Below are 23,559 nucleotides of genomic sequence, written 5' to 3' on the forward strand. Positions count from 1 at the left end.
CACAGATTTCCCAATGAGGCCGATTTTCAACTCGCCGCCCAGCAGGCGGAGCGAAGGGTCCTAACTGATAACGCGGCTGAATAATGGCGGCAAGGAAGAATGACTCAAATGAGGAGCTCCCGCTCCGGCTATCCAAAGGCGCTAGAGGCGCCCAGAAGTTTCTAGCCAGGCAGCTGCCCCGCGTCTCTCCTCCTACGTCGCCTGCTCCTCCACCTTCCCCTCCTCTTTGGCGCGGAACTGCTATTTCCAGATACTTCCACCCACTTCTGTGTCTCCTCCCTCTGGATAAAGGTGCCCGGCCGGCAAGAGCTGCCTCGCTTAAATCCAGTGGGTGACCTAAGCGACGGTTGGCGTTTCTTTCCCGGCTTTCCTTCCTCGAGCCTTTGCGCCTCGCCTCCTCTCTTGCGCGCAGCATGAGCGCAGCTGCTCAGTCCCCCACGCGGATGCAGGTGGAGGCCGGAGGCGGCGAGCGGGAGCCCCTGCCTCCGGGCTGGGAGGTGAAGATAGACCCTCAGACCGGCTGGCCTTTCTTTGTGGATCATAACAGCCGCACGACCACCTGGAATGACCCGCGCCTTCAGGAGGACCGTCTGAAGGTACTGCCACGGGTTACGTGGATTGTTTTTTTTTCCTTGGCGGTGGGAAAGCCGGCGTTTGTTGGGACGGAGGAGTGGAGGGGATCGACCGAGGACGTGGAGCCCTCGCTCTTGGCTTCCCGTCCTGCCGTCTCGTTAAGGTAGAGAGCCTGGGTATTTCGGGCTTCTGTCCTCTCCGTGACTTTTGAATAGTTCGCCCCTCTTGCTGTGCGCTCCGTGGTTCGCGTGTACGTTGGGGACGGAGGGAATATTTCCCTGGACACGGCAGCTCTAGTGGGAAGGGGGAAGGGACGCGTGTGCTCTGCAGAGTAGTTTTTGGGAGGTCAGTGGAAAGCCGAGTCTTCTTTCCGACGCCCAGCGCTGGGGCTAAGGACAACACACACACACACACACACACACACACACACACACACACACACACAGAGTTTCCGCTCTCCAGACTTGGGTGTGTACGTGAGGAGGGACATTCCTCCAGGGCAGGGGTCTTCAAACTTGGCCCTTTTATGACTTGTGGACTTCAACTCCCAGAATTCCTCAGCCAGCAAAGCTGGCTGAGGAATTCTGGGAGTTGAAGTCCACAAGTCATAAAAGGGCCAAGTTTGAAGACCCCTGCTTCCAGGGAGACGGCCTGTGTCGGGTGCGAGAGTTTTTCTCAGTATATATGGCATTGGGGTGGTGACTCCAGAGATAAAGTTAACGGCCTTCAATTCAGGGCAGGGGGAAAGTGGGGAGGTGAGAACGGCAGGCCTGCTGCAGCTCCCGGCTGGCACCGTTTGAAGGACAGGGGCCGCGCACTTCCTTCCCTGGGGCGCTGGGAGCAATAAGATGCAGTGGGGCAGTGCCAGGAAAAGTCTGTCCTCGCTGCCTCCCCCGCCCCGACTTACATGGCTATGCAGTGAGGCTAAGAGCTGGCTTTTGTCTCTGACGCACTGCAGTCGTTCCCCCCCCCCCCGTTTTTTGTGCGCTAAATCATTTGATACTTCGTCGTTGCGACGTTTATTTAAAGTTGGCGAAGTCCGTCTCGATCTGTGAAGAGGCGAACGTAATTAGCCTGGCTGTACAAGAACGAACGAAAGTTGTCTTCCCCACCCACCCAACCCACCGACCCCAACAATGTGGTTTTAACAGACTTGTCTTGGGATAATGGAGGCTCGATTTAGTTTGCTATCCTTAAATGTAAATTTTTGTAGGTATCCGTTTTTGATACGGGTTCTAAGACATCCTGGGGAAAGCTTCATTACTTTTCTAATTTCAAAAAGACAGGTAGAAAAAAAAGAGGATACTTCTTAAATAGTTCATAAGGTTGCACCTCTTCCTCCTTTAAAATTCTATCATTGTTTCTCTTATTGTTTTCTGCAACATAAATTGCTTACTTTAGTTCCATTTCTGCCCTACTGCTTATTGGTTAAATACAATCCAGTGAATAGTATGAAAGAGAAAATTTGACAACTCAATGCAAAATAATGATTAGATTTTAAAATAATTAATTGCTGGTGTTCATTTTAGAGCAGTGATGGCGAACTTGTGACACGTGTCAAAGATGAGACACTACACCATTTAGGGTAACACCAACACTCAAGTACTGCTCTCAAAAACACAGCTGCGAAAATGACTTTGCTCTACTTGTTTTTCATTTTTGTAATTATTGGATTTTTCTTTGTATACATAGCACCACATGATTGGACTATATTTTTTAAAAAAAATTAAAGAAGTGTTTCTCCTCTGTTGGGGGGAGGGCTGTTACATGCCAGAGAATCAAGTTGGGCATTTTCTGAATTTTTGACATGCGGAGCCCAAAAGGTTCTCCATAGATGCTTTAGAGGTAACATATTTTGTACACTTCATCTATAATTCTAATAATTTGCTATTTTGGCTTTCCTATCCCAAAAGATTTTGCTGAAAATATGGCATTCTCACTATTCTGTATAAAGTAGTTTAATTGAAGTTTTTTCCTCGATCCCTCATCAACATCTCTTTCAGGTGACTTAATATCTTTGAGCTGTTCTAGTTGTAAAATAATGTTTTCTCTTTTTCCAATACAGTTTTGACAGTGTATATTGTCTGACATTCTATAAAACGATAGAGGTGGCTGAAATAGTTAGGAGTTGTAATCTACCCAGTTCATTCCTATACGCTGGCTGATATTAGCATGGCTGCTTTTCTTTTAAACCCTGGGACCTTCTCTTCATGGCCATTTGTCTTGGGGTGCTAGAGAGACCAGATCCTTGGTTTCTTGGAGGCATCTGCTTGCCAAATTCCTATCTGGAACTTATAACTGGAGTTTACCAGGTTTGGGTAAACTCTTTATAAATATGGGTATTATGCTATTCTGAGGCAGTAATGGGCCTTTTTTTTAAGCAAGTGTTAAGTGCTGCTTGTAATCCACATAAAGTCAATTTAAACTTAGTTCTCCCACTAAGGTACGCTACTTCTGTCTCTATCAGGTTCATCACAGGTTTTGTGCTCCTTCGGAACAAACAAACAACCCCACAGAGGTCTGGCCAAGTATTTTTGTGTGTGTGTGTGTGTGTGTGTGTGTGAGTGTAAGAGAGAGACAGATTCCCTGCTCTATTCTGCCTTTGGTGTCATTATATGCACTTGGTGGCTTTGTATTTGATACTTTTGGGTGCTGCCAAAAGATTAAAACTAGTTTCCTTGGTCACATTCTTCAAGTATTGTCACTCCATTGTATTGTCACTCCATTGTCACTACTTCACTATGTCATCTCTCAGAGCATTTGTAGGTATGGGTTAGTGCTCTGTCAGAAGCTGTGCACGGTGTTCAGAAATAACTTGATAGAAGATGGGTCACACAAAACGTAAGCTCTTGAAGGTACTATCTTCTGCCTCATCCCATGCAGCCATCCACCCTGCTAATTTAACAGTGATGAAACCTACCATTCTGAGCATCTGTCTAGACTTGCCCCACCCCACATTAGGGAGAATGACGGGTGACTATATTCTACGGGTGAGTGGGGGAGAAATGAAACTGGGGGAATCTTACTCTCTGACTTCTTCTTTCCGGGGTACAGAAGGATAACATCTTTAATCTTCATAGGGACAGATTAGGAAGTAGCAGTAGGGGAAACACAATTTATGCAAGCATATGTTTCTGCCAACTATCTCTATATTAGATGGGGCTCCCCAGTCCCCGCCGGTCCATGGCCCGCCAGAAACCAGGCCACGCAAGTGAGCAAAGCCCCATCTGTGCATGCGCTGGATCCAGGTAGCATGTGAAACCATGCACTCTTGGCCTGCAGAAAAACCGCCCTCTACAGAATCGGTCCCTGGCACCCAAAAAGGTTGGGGGGGCAGAGCATTGCATTAAGCATCCTTTTCCTATCTGATTTTGGGGTCATATAATACAAAGAATTGTTTCAACAAATGTTAAATAGTTTAGAATTCAGGACAAACAGCTCTTCAGCATCTTGCCTGAGGGAAACTTCTTCTTCTCCTTAATGGTAGGGTTGGCCCTGGCAGATCCTCAAAATTTTAATTAAAGATACTTAAATGTCTTGCCTGAACAAAACTGTCAGCTAATAACTTTAGTTCTTAAAAAGGTTCTAGATGTTCTGGAAAAGAGCTTCCTGCCTGAATATTAAATGTAGCACAGTGTTGATAGTTGGAAAGATATAAAATATAATAGCAGAAAATAACCATTATTCTTTAAAACAATTTAGATGACTATCACTTTCTAAATGGGCTCCTTGGTGCTCTCTGAGCTTGCTTGTTTTCTTGCAGACATTTCTTTACCCAAACTAGGTAACACCATCAGTGCTAGTGAGGAGTGGTGTTTGCTCTCAGTTTATATTCTAGTGCCAGGGGTGTTAAACTGCCGGCCTGCGGGCCAGACGGTTCATGCGGAAGCCGCGCCCACCCCATTGCCGGCAATGGCAAAACCGTCCCGATATGCTGTGTGATGTCACGAGTTTGACATGTCTGTTCTAGTGTCTTGCCCTGTCAGTGCTGGTGGGTGTGGTCTTAGAGCAGGGGTAGGCAACCTCGGCTCTTTTATGACTCATGGACTTCAACTCCCAGAATTCCTGAGTCAGCTGACTCAGGAATTCCGGGAGTTGAAATCCATGAGTCATAAAAGAGCCGAGGTTGCTTACCCCTGTCTTAGAGGTTCTTAGGGCTGTTTACTGTTGGCTTCTTTGGCAGTTCCTTGTTTGGGATATTGTTTACTTGACTGTTGGTCTGATGTTGGACTTAATCTGTGCTCATTTGGGTGCTGATTGCTTAGGTCTTTTTGTTTCCATTTTGGCTTGTTGATTGTCTCTTTTGCATAGTCTATTAATATTGTTTATGTCTATCTGTGGCTAATTTGTCATAGTACCAGGCTTTTAGAAATTCCCTAGCAATAAAATTTTTGGATTTGGCTTGGTCTAGGATGGTCATAATTTCCCAATTGAAACTATGGTTATACGCCTGTCCACATATTATGACATTAAAGAGTTTTCATCATGCCTTCTGACTGCCAGTTGGTGTTCATGGATGCGTTCTGCCAGTTTTCTGCCTGTTTGTCCTATGTAGTTGTTCTTGCAGTCATTACATTGTCTGTTGTAGATGACTCTGTTTCTTTCTTTTGCAGCTGCTGGGTTTTTTTTATTTACTTAAGATGGTTTGAAGGGCTTTAGATGACTTGTGTGCTAGCTGATTCCATATGGTTGTAGTAGAAAAAATTACTTGAAAAGTAAGAACAGCTTACACATTGCTGTCATGGGCACACATTAAAATTGCTGCTAAACTGCAAATTAACTATAGCTTAAGTGATATAAATCTTAATTTATTTAAAACAAATGTTAAAATGATGTTAACGTGATAAAACATGATAAAAATTAGGCTTTTGCCTAATTAAAAAAACTTTATAGAATACTTTTATTAGGTTAATCAAAATGTCAATTTCAAGTTTTTGAATTTGTTAAAATTATTATTCCTCAGGCAAAAATGTTAAAGCCGTGAAAAATTTTTTTTGTGGAATTACAGTTTATGATAAGAACCATTCCTGCACCTGCTGCATTCTGGCATTAGCTATTTTGCCTGAAGAATCATTTGTGAAAACTTGAAAGCTAAGAACATTTTTGGCAGCATTACGAAGATTTTAGTTCTGGGAAGTTTTGACTTTTGTGGTTGTCACAGCTATCATTGCTTATCTTGTAATCTAATTTAACTCAAAATGGTCACCAATCAGTTGCAACCAAGTGATGTGGAGTGCTTCTGTTTAGCAGTAGCCTCACATTGTTTCCAAAGTATAATATGGACTAGTCCTAAAATATGAATAGTGTCAAAAACAGCACTTTGCAAAAGATTTCTCACAGCCACATTAATAGAAGATCCTCCAGCCCTTAAACAGAGCATGTAGTATAAGTTGCTCTGCCCCAATGGATGAACCTTTGGGGGTCACTGTCTTTACACTCCTTAAATAAAAAATTAAATGGTTTACTGTAGTCTAAAGACCCCAAAAGTTAAGATAATGGATTAGTAGGTTCTCTGGCTTTATTTCTCCTCTCACTGAAAGTCAGCAGTTGGCATGAAAATCAACTACTGTACCAAGTGCTCTACTCAGCATAGGAGGAATAGGGGAGAGGTAAAATAGTGCGAGGGATTGAAGGCTTAGTTGATTTTCAAATTTGTTTATTAAAATATTGCAGACATGCATTCTGTTCATATGACCAGCAGGTTGGGCTGTTTCTGAACCTTGTAATTGATAGATTTTAGAGGTCTCCCAGAACATCAGTAGAAAATGCTGTGCATCCCATTTAAATAAAACCACTGTGTTCAATAATTGTGCTCCTTCCCTCCTCCCATTATTTGTAGTTTCTTATGGATTTAAGTTATATAAAGATTCATAAGTGGTAGAAAAAGAGGAGTTTATACGTCGCTTATAATACAAGAATCCTGATAATCCAGATAAATGCACCTTACTATATTAGATGAAATAATAACTTTTATTTTCTTCTTTTAAAATATGTATCTAGATCTTCTAAAGAAAAAGCCTTTTAGTATATTGCATTCTGTTGGATATTATTCAGATGGGGGTTTTTTACAAGTCTTTATTGTGAGATTTAAAACATGCCAGTGTCTGCCCTTTTTTATTCCCATTATGTAGACTTGTTTAGGTTAATACCTATTTCTCCTGCCACTTCAGTTTTATATGTTTTGTAATCCTTGCAGTAAGAGATTTAATTTGATTAAAGAGTTCAGTAAATCTACACTTGTTCTAAGGTAAAAGTTTGTAAATCTATTGCACAAGAATCTTGATTTTCAACAACTTTTCCTTTCATATAATATGAGACGGTATCCAGAAACTGTTCAAGACTAAATGCTTTCCTCTTTGTGTTTTCTGCATCGTCTTTTCCACATCCTAAGGCAAATATGGACACCATTATTGTGGCACACATTTGTTTCAGCCATCACAATGGGCCTGAGATCTATACTTTAAACCTCACACATCTGTATAATACAGTGTATAGCGTATATGTATGGATATTAGATTTTGAAAGATCCAGATCTCAGAATGGAAGCTTACTAAGTGGCTTTGAGCCAGTTATTCTTTCTCTGTCCAACCTGTCTCACATATGATTATTAATAGAGATAAAATTGAAGGAGTGTTTTATATAATTTCCCTACAGGGAAAAAAGTGGAACATAAATCAATAAACAGCCTTGAGAAGAGATGTTTTGAGTGACAGGAAGTCCCCAACTTACAACCACATTTAAACCCCAAATTTTTGTTGCTAAGCAAGGCAGTTGTTAAATGAGTTTGCTTCATTTTGCAACCTTTTTTACCACAGCTGCTAAGTGAATCATGCGGTTGTTAAGCAAATCTGGCTTTCCTATTGGCTTTGCTTATTGGAGGCTGGCTGGTAAAGTACAAATGGAGATCATATGACCCTTGCACAGTGCAACTGTCATAAATAGATCCCAGTTGTCAAGACCCCAAAATTTCATCTTGTGACCATGGGGATGTTGCAGTGGTCATAAGTATGAAAAATGGTCATAAGAAACTTTTTTCAGTGCCATTGTAACTTCAAATGGTTACTAAACAAATGGTTGTAAGTTGAGGACTACCTGTAATTGATTTCCACCCTGGCATTGAATTATTACAGGTAATCCTCAATTTACAACCACAATTGAGCCCAAAATTTCTGTTGCTAAGTGAGACATTTATTGAGTTTTGCCCCATTTTACGACTTTTCTTGCCATAGTTAGGTGAATCACTGCACATTAAATTAATAACACAATTTTTAATTGAACCTGGCTTCCGCACTGACTTTGCTTGTCAAGGTTACAAAAGGTGATCACATGACCCCCAGGACACGTCAACCATCATAAATATGAGTCAGTTGCCAAGCATCTGAATTTTGATCACGTGACCAGAGGAATGCCATTACGGTTGTAAGTGTGAAAAATGGTTATAAGTCATTTTTTCAGTGATGATGTAACTTTGGTCACTAAACATAATGTTGTAGGTTGAGGACTACTTGTACTGGGATTCATGTAATGTTAAAATTATATAGAGACCCACTGTTTTGCTCTTAAGATGTATACTTGATGCATCTTTATTAACAAAATGCACGTGTGTGTGTCTCTTCAACTGAAGAGTTTTGTGTGCTCTTTAATAGATTTTTTTTTAAATAACTTCCTTTTAAGTTTAGTAAGATCAAGCAGTGATGCAAGCTCTCTTTATGCAGCTTTCATCACCTTCTGATGCAGCCTTTGAATCCAATTTCCATTTATAGGCATGGAGGGTCTATGGCTTCACATGCTTTAGAAAGCTCAGGGCTACTGCTGGTAGGATCTTATCACCCTTCAGAGTTGAATTCTGTTTTGATTATTTAAATGAAATTATCCAGAGGAAAGTGCATAGTTTTTCTGAATTTCTTGAAGCTTCATTTTGTCCTTGAGAGCAGGCACTCGTTGCCAGTGTTTAAAGGGGAAAAATAACATCACTGTCTAATTTATGTAAATTTATGGATTTTAAATAAAAGAAATGCAGAAATGATTCCATAAAGATAATAGCATGAAATCAGATGATTAATAAATCAAATTGAGTTTCCTGAAATGTTTTAGGGAAAACTGATAAATTCTCCAATCAGCATATTTAAGCATTTAAATGTGGCCAGACAATATAAATCAACAGCTTAGCTGTAACAAAATAAGTAACCAGAAATCAGAACTGAAAGTGCCAAAAACAAAATTTAAACGAGCTAAATAGTTCCTACTAGGAGAGAAAAACAGGTTACACCAGGTTACACCTGCTACTGGGTCAGCTGGGAGTTGCACTATCATTCCTTCCTCTCCTTCTGTTCTAGTTATCTGTTCCATTTGTTTATACAAACAAAACCCTAGCCAGGAAAATGGTTCATATTTAGTACATGAGGCAATGGGATGAGACAAAAATGGGCCTATATATTGCTGTAATGTTGTGAAGGTTCAGCTCAGAAACCCTCAGCTTTTCAAGGTACTGTATGCTTAAATAATTGGTACGCTGTAATCTGTACTCTCAGCATCGTCAGTGCTGTGCTTGTAATATGTACACAGATGAGCCTCAACTTACAACCACAGCTGAGACCAGAATCTCTGTTGCTAAGTAATGAGATCATAAAGCAGGGTGCCATGTGACTGCATTGCTTAGTGATGGCAATCCTGGCACTCCCTGTTGTCCAGACACGTGGATTGTTAAGCAGGAAGCAGAGGGAGTCCCAGGTAAGAGCACAGAGGTGCTGGGATGGGGGAAGCCCATCGCCGACCACACGTGAGTTGGGGGCTGTTGCAGTTTGGTGCGAGCTCATGGAGCCAGGGAAAGAGGGCGCGGGGTGCAGGTGTCTGAGCACAGGAGTGCTGGGAAAAGAATATGTTGTGACTTGGGGGCTCCTTGGTGCGTCGCAGCTCTGGAGTTGCAAGAAGCCCCTGAGCTGCAGCTGTACAGCACAAAGCCATAGCTATCCCTGGAAGTGTTAACTCTCCCAGCCTAGTCCAACAGCTTTACACTGCAGACCTCAGGAACTGCCGCGCAAACCAACCATGCCAAAGAATGTATTGACGATGCAGCACAAATCTGCCATGCTCTGGGAAACATGAACCGCATGGCACAAAGCTGCAGCCCAGCACAGCCTGCCTGCCCCTCGCTGCCCTGTTTACCATCTTCTTGCTCTTTCTGCTGATGGGACATTTCTATACTGGCTCCTTCATGATGCAGCTTCTGGCCACACGAGGCATTTTCTCCAGGCGTTGTGAGAATGGGCGCACTGTTGAGGATGGCAGGCACTCCATTCTCATGATGCTTCAGAAGACCTCTAAAGCTTTGGAGAATGGTGTTTGAGGTTTGGAGAAGATGGTGAGTGGCCTAGGGTAGAAAGCCTGGCGCAGCCAGCAACTTCTTTGCATAGCGTCAGGCTGGGCAGGCCTCATCAGCAGCGGGTTAAAGATGGCAAAGGTCAGCTGAGTGCACCAGGGCCTGTGGAACGCATGGTGGCAGGAACATTGCGGCGCTGGGGTGTCTGGCTGTGTGTGGGACTTGAGGTGGCATTTCTGTGGCAGTGGTGGCCCTAGGGCTGGCTTGGAGGCAGTGGAAGTTGATTGAGCCTCCTTGAAAGCCTCAAGCCTGTACTTCAGCACCAGCCCTGCTGCTGTTGCCGAGGAGTGCCACTTACAAGCCAGGGTGGTCAAAAGGACATAGATGTGGGGAAGATAAGCAGGTGGGAGGTGTTGAGATGCCCTGGCAGTTATAAGTGTGGGTGTGCAGCCAAGTGCCTGAATTTTGATCTTGTGACAGTGGAGGCTCTGTAATGGTCATAACTTCAGATGCCAGTTTAATTCACTGTTTTCAGGACCATCATAACTTCAAATGGTTGCTGAAGAAATGGTTGTAAGTCAAGGACTACCTTGTATTATTCTTAGATTTTTGTTCTACCTTTTTAATATGAAACTCAAGGTGGCAAATATACTTAATTCTTCTGCTCCTATTTTCCCCACCACAACCCTATGAGGTGGATTGGGCTGAGTGAGAATAGGTGACCCAAAGTCACCCAGCTGGCTTTCATGCCTAATGCAAATCTAGTGTCCTGCTTTTCATGCCACTATCTTAACTACCATGCCAAACTTTCATCAGTGCCTACACTTCAAGTAGGCATTAACTTTGACATAAATTTCTATGTCCATTTTTTTTGGCATGCTATACTTCCGCTATTAATATACCGGTAATTCAAGCTCTAGTCCTACACACAGTTACCATGGAATAAAATAATTCCAGGTAAACTATGAATCACCATAAATATATACTAGATCATGGTAACTGAGAAAAATCAGTTCCAATATTGGAAACATTTGTTGGTAGATGGTATCAACAATCAGTGAAGTGTAAACTATTACTATTATTACTACGACTAATATGACTTAGCCCCTGTTGTATCATTCCAGTACATTTTTAAATATGGTTGATTACATGAAAGTTAGCCTACATAAGGGGCAATTAATACTGAGCACGGGCATTAAGATTTCCCTTCCCTTCCCTGCTGCAGAGAAATGCTTGGTGAATTTACTTAGATATATTATGATTAAACTTGTACTGTCAATTTAGCTATATCTGTTATCAAAAGGATTGTTTTAACTACTGTATATTGGGCTCACAGATTTTTTATTTTTATATCTAATTGCAACTTCTTCCGGTGAAATAATATGGATTTTTCTTTCTTCCTTGCATATTTTGTGCTGGAGGCACCTTTGTTTATCTACAGTACTGATGACTTCACAATAGCAACCCTATACTCTTTTTTTAACAAGATGATTCTTGTAATTCTGCTCTAGCGAGTCTTCTAGCATATTCTGTTTATCTAACATGCATCTCCTCAGATTATTCTTTTACCACTAGGCCTCAGGCAAATACCTTTAATAAATGAGTAGGAATGAACTTAATTCTAACTCTTCCTTTATGTATACAAAACAAACAGAAACACTGGGGGAAAGGGGAGGAATCCTAGCAAATTCTTAAACAACCTTTTGGTGAAGGTGATACTTTTATATTTTGGGGAGCGGCTAAGAGCCAAAGAGGATCTGGGCAAGGGATACAAAATGAGAAAGGCTTTGACACATATGTGAGCAGGCCTGGAATATTTTTCTATTATCAATAATTTTGGTAATTTCTTTTTTAAACTTCTTTGGATTTACATTTACAGTTTATACTTCAGAATGGGAAGAAATTGTACTACCGTACTTTGGGGAGCCAGAGAAATTCTGAAAATTGACAAAAAAGTGAATTGTAACACACACACACACACACACACACACACACAGAGAGAGAGAGAGAGAAAGAGAGAGAGAGAGAGAGAGAGAGACACCTATCCCTCATATCTCTGATTGCCTGCATTTGCGAGGCCTGATTATTTCCAAGATTAATGAAATACGCTCAGGCCTGTATTGTATCAATGTAAAGGTGACAAAGCCCAAGATAATCACACATAAGGAATATATTAAATATGTTGTATTTTAGCTTCCCTGCAATTCCAAGGTAAATAGATTTACATTTCAAAGGAAGCTTAATATGGCGATAACATCAAATTGAGTGAAGCAGCATCTGAAGATTGGGAAAAGAATGTGCAACAAATTATAAGAGATCAAAATAATAAGGTAATAAATAAGGTAAGAGAGGGCATAGTATAATGGGTAGAGAAAGATGTCTGTGGAGATTCTCAGTCATCCAGATCGTGGTTGTCCCAAGGGTGCTTTTTCAAAAGGCAACTGGACTTTGTTTTTCCTTGGAAGATGTTTCTCTTCTCATCCAAGAATCTTCTGCATAACGGATGGAGAAAGAGGTGCAGAAGGGGCCTTCCCTAGCTTCTCAGGCTGTAAAGGAGACGGTAGGAGATTTGTACTTTCAGATTTGCAAGATTCATTTCAGATTTCCCAGGTAGACCAGACAGGAAACACAACTAGATGAGCTAATTCTGTTTTATTGTAAAGATTCTACATTAATAGAATCTTGCAGGTGTAAACATACAGATCTGCTGATGTATCCTTTATAGCAGGGCTCTGCAACCTGGACATCTTTAAGACTTGTGGACTTCAGCTGGCTGAGGAATTCCTGGAGCTGAGGTCCACAAGTCTTAAAGTTGTCCAGGTTGCAGAGCCCTGCTTTACAGCTTGAGAAGCTTGGGGATGGGTGGGGTCCTTTCTGTGCCTCTTTTTTCCACCAAGGGTTGTTGTTGTTGTTAGTTGCGAAGTCGTGTCCGACCCATCGCGACCCTATGGACAATGTTCCTCCAGGCCTTCCTGTACCATCTTCTGGAGTCCATCTAAGCTCACTCCTACTGCTTCAATGACTCCATCCAGCCACCTCATTCTCTGTCATCCCCTTCTTCTGTCAAATCCCGCCATTCCCTGGGCAGCGTTTCTTTGCCCCATCTCAGAGTCTTTCTCCATTTCATTTCAGGTACACTTTAAATTTCAACAATAGCAGTAATAGCTTTCCTTTATTTTGTACAACTCAAGGTAATCTACACATAATGCTCTTGCCTCCTACTTTCCCCATGACCACAACCTCTGTGGTGGGTAGTTGGGGGGAGAGTAATTGGCCAAATGTTATCAGCCAGTTTGCATACACCTAAGAGAGGACTAAGATTTACTGTCTCTTAGTCTCTCTAGTCTAGCCCAACACCTTAGCCACATCAGATTGGCTTTTGAATGTGCTTGCTTGTTCTTTAATTGCTCTCTAATGCTAAAATTCTAATATAACTTCATGTTGGCAATTTTTGCCAAAATTATTTCGTGTTTTCTGGTGAATGCCTCCTATTCATTTTTGTATTTCTACTTTTAAAAATAATTTGTACTTGAAACAACAGGAAATAATTTTTTTCAATTTTTTTCTCCCATATTCTTATCTGAATATGCAGGACCAGTATATATTTTTTTTAGGAAGAGTGAATTCCAAATTTTCTAGTCTAAACCAAAGTACCACATTTAGAATCCAGAGAACCTTGGTTAATAAATTAGCTTACTGAGCCATTCTTGCTGTGTAAACAATGTTAGACATAGGCAGTGCTTTTTTTGTAGAAGAAAAAGGTGCCGGAACTCACACATGTCATACAACCCACCTTGCCTATCCTACAAGGTTCCATCCAAAAAAGGTGCCGGAACTCCGTTCTGGGCGTTCTATGACAAAAAAAAGCCTTGGACTTAGGCAAGTAGTAAGTAGTAAACTCCTCACTGGAAATAGTCATGGTTTATGTATGTAAGGTATCTCATATTATTCCAGGCTCCTTTATTTATAGTGTACAGCCATTTTTTGTTTAATGGAATTCCATGTTTAGCAACTGTTCACAAATATGATGATTAAGTTTTTATAAAAGATTTTCTGACCAATGCACACACTTAGGCCCAAATTTCTGTGCCTGACAAACAACACATGCCAGAGTGATAGTAATGCCTCGTTTGCATTCTGAGAGAACTTGATATAAATGAGAAGGCAGCAATCTGTGCAGCATCTCTCTTTCATATGTTTGCTTAGCGACCATGTAGTTTCCAATTTAAGAAATGAATTGTGGTTGCTAAATGAGAAGTACATATGCTTTTCTGTTTTATTTGTACCATGAATATATATACTAATGTGTGTGTGCATGTTTAGTATCTGTGTATATATGTCTCTAAGTAATATGTATTACTAATCAATGAACTAGTATATAGTTCACTGATTAGTAATACATATTACTTACAGAGAGACATACATAGTATATAGTTCACTGACAGTTTTTGAAAATAAAGTAATGAATTATCTTAATACAGGTTTAAATGTGAATACCAGATCTTCCAGTTACATGCTATGGAAAAATGCCAATTCAAACCTTTTCAGACAACCTATATTGCTTATTATCTTTCCACTTTAGGGTCACTGTGAGAAGAGGAAAATTGTGCTAAATGCTTGGGGTAGTAATTTATGGAAACTTTTTTCCTTAAATATTCAGTGGCATCAAAATGTGAAAATGCTGTATACTAATAAAGCATGACATGGTATCAAATTATATAATATGATGGCCCAATTGTCACTTTAAAAGGCATGTTTGCTGCATTTTCATATATTGTAAATGTCATAGTGGGGTTTCATTACTTTAAATTGCACAGACCTGGTATTTGATATTCTCAGGAAGATTTTGGATTGTTGCTGTGGGGGTGGGGGTTATGTTTTTTTTATTTTGAGGGTTTTTAATATCATAAGCTGCCAGACGTTACCTGTGTGCTAGTTGGGCAGCAATGTAAATTGGTTTATACAGTGGTATTTATTTTTTTATTTATTATACTTTGCATAATTGAATGATATTTTATGAGCAAGAGCAGTAGTTGCTATCTGATCTCACTGGAGGATTCATCTAGAATGTGATTCCCAAAATAGAATTACCACTGCAGGAAGAGCTTCATTAGAGGACTTAGGAGGAGAATCTTTTGTATAAAGTTCTGCTTCTATCCTGTTCACAGTCTAAATATCATATTACAAGCTTGCAGCATTTATCTTCCATTCTTTCTGATTTCTTTTTTCTTTTGATCTACCTACCCTTCCTTCCAAACTTCACCCCACACATTCACATTACTGCAGCTGATAAATCCCTACTTTGATATTAAATGGATCCATCTGTTTCCACTGCCAATGGCATTCTTTAAATAGCATTAAAAAGAACATTGTCCTCTGTTTATGTCCTGTTCATTTTGGTATTTGAAATATTTTTATGCTGTTAATTTTATCGTGGACTATCATAGCCAATTTTCCTTTTTCAGACATGACAGATAAAAGATACACATTTATTTTTATTTTTTCCTGATGTTTGCAAGTTTTTGTTTGGTTTTTTCTTTCCGTACCTTCCCATATCTATTTGAATATATGAGAATATAATGGTACTAGAAATGAAATTTCAAGAGAAACTGCAGAAGAGAGGATTAATAATTTTGTGTTCATTTACCTTTCGATTCCCCAAACATTCACTTAAAAGAGCAAATGTTTGCTTCAACTATGGTTTATGTTTACTGAAATGAATATGCAGAAATTATAACTATGTTTAATGTTGGCTAGTCGTACAGACCAGTGCCCTACAGATTTGTTAGATTTGTTACTGTCTTCCATAATCCCTAGCAAACACAACTATTTATCTCCTATTAAACACAACTGTTATTGTTTTCCATTTGTTATTGAATTTGTTACTGTCTTCCGTAATCCTTAGCAAACACAACTGTTCATCTTGATCTGAATGTGACTTAAGTTGGAGAAGGCTGTGCTAGTTTAAATGCTTTAAACTACATTATAGTTAATGCTTTTAAATGAATGCAGAAAGCATTAAGCAACCAATTAGTAACAATTTGTTGTAGTCAACTATCAATGCTACCACTGTAATGTTTCTAGTATTGTACCATCTGATCCATTCTCCCTCCCTCCCTCTACTTTTCTGCTTTTTTGGAACAAAAAAGAAAAAGAAAAAACTTGGAGATTTTTTTGCTTCCAGTCCAACAGAGATTTACTTAGTTCTTTAATGCTTTAATCTTTGCGAATACTCTCTGATGAAAATCAGTTACAATTAGTCCAGAAGAGTATAATTTTACTGGTTTATTGGAAATGAGACTACAACCTTTAATAATGGTGCAGGACGATACTGGTAGTCCTTGACTTACAACAGTTCATTTAGTGACTGTTCAATGTTCCAATGGCATTGGAAAAAGTGATTTATGACTGTTTTTCACACTTACGACCATTACAGCACCCTCATGATCATATGATCAAAATTCAGATGTTTGGCAACTAACGTATCCTGAGGTCCCGTGATCACCATTTCTGACCATCTGACAAAGTTAATGGGGAAGCCAGATTCACTTAACAATTGTGTTACTAACTGAACAACTACAGTGACTCACTTAAAAACTATGGCAAGAAAGGTCATAAAATGGGACAAAATTCACTCAACAAATGTCTCACTTAGCAACATAAATTTTGGGCTGAATTGGGGTCGTGAGTTGAGGACTACCTATAGTTGTAGCTGAGAGTCAACAATTTGGGGCTACCTTTGTTTTTCAGAACGTTGCCTTTCTCTTGGTTTCCAGTATTTGTCCATGTTTTGGCAAAAGTTTGGGTCAATCTTGATCTTCAAGTTAAAAATGAAATTATTGCTGCAGTTACATAGCACTTCCAAAGCCCAATGCACTTGCAGTAATAATCACTGCCTTAGTGCTGTTGCAACTTCAGACTTTTTCATAAGCCAGAAAATAACATGCAGGTTTGCATTACTGTTGGGATGTGACAAATATTTCCTGTGTTTTAAATACACAATAGCTCTGAAAGTCACCCATTTCATCTGCAAATTAAAACAGAATGGTACTGTAGATTTCTGTATATCCCCTTGATATGTTAGCATGCTGTAATTTTGAGCCCAATCTTGAGAAATGAGTGGTGGAAGGGGCTTCAGTTCCGAGAGAAACAAACACTTCATTCTTTATATAATCAATATTTCTCCTATTGCCCCAGGCAAGAGAAGTGCAGCTAAAACAGAGATTTATTTTAGGATTATTGAAAGCTGTTGCTGCTCAGATTTCTGACCCATTTAATTTAGTGATTTCTGACAGAGACAGCAATTCAGATAGGTATACGTTCTAACTTGGCTTGGAGATTCAAAAAAATTAATTCTAGTATATTTCTGTGCAAGATTTGGTTTCTTGAGTATAATTTTAAACTTTATAAAATAATGAGAAGGCCCATAATATAATAAGGATACTCTACTGCCTGTCTGATGTGTTTTAGCATAATTTTCTGCCTTTAAAGGACTAGTGCAACACATGTAATATGTTAAGACTGTAAATCATTCCAGTTATTGCCTTCTAAGTGTCTTAAAGTATTTTAATCGTTAATGTTAAATATGGATAATATAGTAAAAGCATACTATTAATGGACCAGAAATTGTCAACTATGTTTAGAATGCCTGACTTGAGCTATCATGAAACCCATCAGAAAAGCTATGAAATATGTTTTATCTTAATCACCATATGTAGTTCATATAGTTACTGATTTGCAGGTATAGGTGTTCGAGTCCAGCCTTGGTCTAGAAGCACATTGCATGACTCTGAGCCAGTCTGTCTCTCAGTGAAACTGATTCCACTGGGTTTTTGCTGAAAACATAAGGAGCGCTGTACATGCTACTTTGAGCTTCTGAGTCCATAAATCAAACAAATGAACAAACACAATGACTAAAGAATCTTTAGTCTCCTGCTGGAGTTACGTAACTTAGAAATTGTATGTCTTGAATTTTAAAAATCTTAATTTCTAAATCTGCACTGTATAATCTGTTTGTCTAGGAAAGTGTGTCAGCAAATGGCCCATCTCGAAATAGTGTGAATCAAGCCCAAATCCGAGATGGAAACGTGGGATATCCAAAGCTTCGTGCTGGTTATATTCCAATTCCAGTTGTACATGAAGGTGCAGAAAACAGACAGCATTACTCATACAATTCTGGCTATCAGCCTGGCATTCAGCGTGTCAAGGCAGAAACCATTCCTACCCAAGTTCGGGCCCCATCATCTCCAAGAGGAAGCTTTATCCGTTCACAATCTCCAGCTAGAGGGCTTGCAGAAGCTGCCCAGACAGAGAAGCCATGTGCACAACCAGCAGCAACCCCGATCCAAATACAGTCCTCAGGATCTGAGGTGAGTTTGCAGCAGTATTTGGCCGGATTTATGCTAGAATTGTTGCATTATGAAAATGATAATATAATGGCCCCATTTATTCTTCTGTATATTGAATTATAAGTACTTTTATGCAAATGGCTTTTGTTCAAAGGTGTTAATTTCTAGTGTTGCGTTTGGGTCAGTTTTGAAGGAAGAGCATTGCACATTACTATAAACACAACACAAACATACTTTTCCCAAGTTATAGATGTGGTCCTTTGGGAGGTCCCTTTCCAGATCAGTTTGAACACTTGTTTTGACAGTTAAACCATCTGCAGAGAGCATTTTGGTCTTATTTAGACCAGGTTCACTTTGTTGCTATTATTTATTAGATTTATACGGGTGGTAAATAAAAGAATATTCAAGGAGGCTTATGATAAAAACTGAGTAAAAACAAGCAGAATGCAAAAAGGATAAAATTAAACACAATTAAAGAAACAGCTTCAGTAATTCCAGGATTGGGATGATCCTGATCCTATTGGCTTTCCATAAGGTTTTGATGGTGTAATTCTTTCCTTGAGAGGAACTATATTATGAGATGAGATGAACCTGTGAATGAACGAATGAATAAATGGTTTTGAAATGGTTGGTACAATGGTTAGCCTTGGTTATTCCATTATCCTTTTGTCATCCTATTTTCCAGTTCTGGATTTGGTCTTAATCAATCAATCAAATAATACATAGGGATCAAAAATATCTTGGCCCATGAATACCATGGTCTGTGTGAAAAGCAGGTTTTCAGTTCTTTTTTGAAGCAAAGAAATCCTTTGCACCCTGAATTGCACTCGGAAACCCACAGCTCATAAAACATAGGTGCCACATAGGAATAATGAGGTACACCTTTAAATGCTTGAGTAGTCATATTGTAGAGTAGACCAATTGTAATTTCCAAGTGATCTTTAAGGGCAGTTCATATACAATTGCACTTACCCAAGTGAGAAGCAACCAAGGCATGAATGCTTGTAAATAGAGCCTGCAGGTCCAGGAAATATGCTGAATAAATAAATAAAGGATTATTCATTCATCATTCATTCATTCTGTGTGCCGTCCATCTCATCTAGAGATTTAATATTTTAATATTTCATCTGCCTCCTCTATTCAGGTAGTTCTTGCTTACCAACCACTTGTTCAGCAGCCTTTCAAGATAAGATGATGTTGAACAAGGAGACTTACGTCTGTTCCTCAAAGTTGTGTCTGTTTCAGTGTCTTGATGTTACACAATTGCAATCTGGGTTTTGGTAATAGTGTGCATTTGCAATGGATACAGTGTCTTGCTGTCATGTAATTGCCATTTGCAAGCTTCAAAGCTGAGTCAACAGGCAAGCCAGCAAGGATATTGCAAGTCCCATTTATATGAAGTTGCAATTAATGATCTGTAGTGATTAATTTAATAGTCGCAGCTAGAAGTGATGAACTGACATAATAAATCATGAGTTTTTCATTTTACTGTTGCTTTGCTTAACAACAGACTTATGGGTTTGTGTTATTGCAGTTAGTGAGGACTATCGGTATCAGATGATATGGAGGTGCATATCATCAGCATGTGGATGATGCTTCATTCTATATATACAGTTGTTAGACATTTCATATAGATATTTGTGTAAAAGATCCTGTTAAATCCCACGATTTAAATCCCACGAGATTGAGCAGAATTATACTCACCACCTTCTGGAGATGGCCTTCCAGGAATGAGTGAAACCATGGCAAAACTCTCGTATCCACTTTTAGTTGAGATATCCTCCACAGAAAGATACCATAATCATATCAGAAATGTGTGAGAAATCCAGAGAATTAATAGGGACATAACCCTGTCTTTCTCTTGGCAAATATTTTACAGTGTAACCAAGGAAGCTTCATTGTCCAAACCAGGTCTTAAACCCTGGTTAAAATAGATCTAGAAATATCAGTGGATCTTCTAATCTCACTGAGGCCTTTTTTTTAATAAGGGATGGAATCAATCTTTCAAAGAAAGAAATTTGTTACTTACTAGATCCAACCAGACCTCCCCACCCTGCTTCGCATAAGAAGCCATGAGGGACAAGGTTTGAGTGAATTGCTAAATTCTGTCAAACATCATATTGGTTTCTGTAGCATGATGCCTTTAGCTATTCCATACTTACAGGAATGCTGTCTGCTGAATCAAAACATTCTCAGTCTATGATGTTAAATCTTCCAACTTTGTTTATTAACCACCTAACGAACTGGGTATATATTTATAAACAATAAGAATATTTTTCTTAAGGATATTTTTAATGATTAAAACACTGCCAAATAAATTGTTTCAACACATTAATGAGATCCTTTCTAACTTTTAAATAATATTAAACTATTGGGACAATGATTTATCTTTAAACTTTTCAAAACGGCATATATAGCTATTAGTAAATAGGTTGGGTTTAGTATGTGATTAGAAGCTAACAACCTTATCTGAAATGTTTGTTTCTTGGAACATGGCAACTAAATCTGATAACTGCTTTTCCTCCAGCGATCTCCATCTTCAGAATCGCCAACAATTTCCCCTCAGTCTTCCAGTAGGCATAGCTCAGGAAGTCATCAGCTCCCTCGAGGATATATTCCCATCCCTGTGATCCATGAGGGAAATGTCCCAAGGCAGCCATCACAAGTCTATCATCAGGCACAGAAGATGCCTTGCCCAGCCCAGCCAAGTGACTACCCACCTCATCAACCAGTATACCATAAAATTCAAGTTGATGATTTGGATCAGAAGCCACAGCGGGCACAGTCCCCATTCAGAGTGTCACAGCGAGGCTCAGCAAGTCGTGAAAGTTCACCAGGAAGAATCCAGTCACCAACACCAATCAGACTACAGTCAGTCAAACCTCAAGTAAGTACAGTGAGCTTCTACAAGCCCCTCTTTAGCTAATTATGTTGAAGTCATTACTCATATATAAGAGTAGTGACAAAGACCATAATCATCTTTTGACAGACTAAGGATATTACATTAAAAAATAAAATTCTATTTTTCTGGAAATTTATGATTACCTGAGCCATACCATAACCATTTTATGAGTCTCTTCTGTCTGGAAACTTTTGCATTTGGTTATGGAATAGGAATAATAAAGAGAATTTTGCAGTTAGTTCTTTCTGTTCAGGAGAACCTTCTGAGAATTGTAATAATAATCTTTTATTATTAAGGCCTAGGGTTACAGAAAACTGTCTTATATGGAGCCAGACTACTGGTTTGTATTGGTTACTATCAATGCTGACTGGTAGTATTTTCCTAATGCTACATAGAGATAACTGGATTTGAACCTAAGACTCTTCTGATATAAAGCATTTGATCTGACATATAGCTCTATTAAGTAGTAACTAGTATTTGAAGAAGTAATAGGACATATTACTAGTATTCTGTTACTACACCTTTTCTCATAGTTTGTTTTGTTCTGAATTTTTTTCAACAACAGGATTTTTTTTCCTGTTGCCTTTTCTCTTTGTTATTTCTTTTTCATCATAATTCTGGCTTGTTACTTTTGTTCTCAGTGCATACATGGCACCTTTTACTGAATGATTTCCGCGATTCTGGAAATGTTGAACTTGTCATTATAATTATTTCTAAGTTTCAACTCCTGTACATGTTCTTAATTTGCATTTCCTAATAATAAGCAGCTTGTTTTCCTCTTTCTCAGCAACAAGTGCCAACTGAAGATGCACCGCCACCTCTGCCACCTGATACTAAGCTTAAAAACAAGGCTGGTTCACCTGCAACAGAAAGTCCTGCTCAAAGTATTCCCATTCAAGTCATACGTAAAGATGTAGATACTAAGTCACCCCAGCAGATACCATTTTCTCCCATTCAGGTCATATGTCCAGATGTAGACACTAAGCCACCCCAGCAGGTACCATTTCCTACAGTAGAACATGTTGATAAGAAGATTCCGTGCCCTGTTAAAGTTGTTCCAATAGAAGAGAGACCTTTACCACAGGAACATGAATCAGAGAAGACTTCAGAAGCAGAAGAGCCTCAGAAACATCCAGGGGTCTTGAAAGTTGAAGCTATTCTAAATAGGGTACAGATCCTAGAGCAGGAAGTTGATTCCTTTCAAGGAAAGAAAAATGACAAAAAGTACCTATGGATAGAAGAGTACTTGACCAAAGAGCTGTTAGCTTTGGACTCTGTGGACCCTGAGGGTCGTGCAGATGTTCGGCAGGCCAGGAGAGATGGTGTAAGAAAAGTCCAGAAAATATTGGAAAGACATGAACAGAAAGCAGAGGATGCTCCAGAGATCACTCAAGGAGATGGATTTCAGTCATCTTTGCCTGAAAGTAGTCCATTGTCACAGAAAAAAATGGAGATTGATCCAATGGTGGAAAATCTTGCTAAGGATATAAATAATGAAAGTGCCAAGGAGCAAATCAAAATAGAAATGGAACAACCTGAATCTAAAGAAGAAATAGTCTCAAATCTTGCTAAAGAAAGTTGCACAGCTAAAACTGTGGCTGAACCATAAAGACAGGCAAAACTTAGTCCTTGGACTCCTTAAATTAAATGTGTGTTAAACAAATTTTAACTTGCATGCATTTCCAGAGCTTTGCACCAGTTGGTTTTTAATCAACAGCTTGGATCACGGAAAACAGTTGGGGGCAAAAAGGGGTGCATAAAAATAATGTTTAGCTTATATTCTGTATCTTGCTCAAATAATGTGTTTGAAAAATACCTTGTAAAATGACTGCTTTCAATTCAACACGAGTGAAAAATGATTTCAGTCAATTTCAGCTAGCAGAGTTACTTTCATAAAATCATTACTTATGTATATCTAAATAAGACAGCCTTTTTAAAAAAAGACACTCTTAGGGAAAATGTTTTCATTATTAGGCACTTTAATGATGTCTGAAAAGTGTGTTAAGAAACTGTAGGGATATTTATATGTACTGTATTGAGAACTTCAATGCTATATTTTAAATGAGAAAAGAAATAAAACAGACTGTAGAAGCCTGATGAACCTGTGTGGTTAATAAATTAGATGACTGTACATTGTTTGCTTCTAAAATAAATATTCCTTTGTAAATGTAAGTTCATGATTTTTCAAATTTACATATAGAGAATCCTGAACTTCTTGAAAGGTTCAAGTGAACAAGTAAAATATTCAGAGTTCAACAATCTCAACATTAGTTGCACTAAAAATACAGAAATATAGCAAGCAGTTACTTTTCCATTCAATAGGCTGAACCATATTTCAGCCAAATTATACCCAGCCTAATTAAATATGGTAAGTGAGGAGGTTAAGTTTTCAAAGCTGGAATATTGCCTATTTTTAC

The 23,559-nt window shown here is 39.1% G+C and overlaps 1 protein-coding gene across 3 annotated transcripts; it reads left to right on the forward strand.

Annotated features, from left to right (window-relative positions):
• The first annotated feature begins 302 nt into the window (after window positions 1-302).
• On the forward strand, window positions 303-23,295 carry BAG3 (BAG cochaperone 3). 3 transcript variants are annotated; one of them, XM_081329290.1, is made up of 5 exons: window positions 303-596; window positions 17,914-18,261; window positions 20,768-21,127; window positions 21,930-22,068; window positions 22,129-23,295. In XM_081329290.1, exons 1-5 carry the CDS (start codon window positions 414-416, stop codon window positions 22,749-22,751), a joined length of 1,653 nt encoding a protein of 550 aa, XP_081185416.1. In that variant the 5' UTR covers window positions 303-413; the 3' UTR covers window positions 22,752-23,295. The 3 variants fall into 3 exon arrangements, with proteins under 3 accessions (XP_081185416.1, XP_081185417.1, XP_081185415.1); XM_081329291.1 differs by having other exon boundaries at window positions 21,930-22,040; window positions 22,101-23,295; XM_081329289.1 differs by having other exon boundaries at window positions 21,930-23,294.
• The last annotated feature ends 264 nt before the right edge of the window (window positions 23,296-23,559 follow it).

Source organism: Vipera berus, assembly GCF_964194415.1.
Source record: "Vipera berus genome assembly, chromosome: 5".
Lineage (NCBI taxonomy): Eukaryota > Metazoa > Chordata > Lepidosauria > Squamata > Viperidae > Vipera > Vipera berus.

Excerpts from the sequence above, each read along its gene's own strand:
- BAG3 (XM_081329289.1), top strand. The coding sequence starts at position 414 with ATGAGCGCAGCTGCTCAGTCCCCCACGCGGATGCAGGTGGAGGCCGGA. Across the intron at positions 597-17,913 it reads TTCAGGAGGACCGTCTGAAG|GAAAGTGTGTCAGCAAATGG; the intron begins GTACTGCCACGG and ends CTGTTTGTCTAG. Across the intron at positions 18,262-20,767 it reads TACAGTCCTCAGGATCTGAG|CGATCTCCATCTTCAGAATC; the intron begins GTGAGTTTGCAG and ends CTTTTCCTCCAG.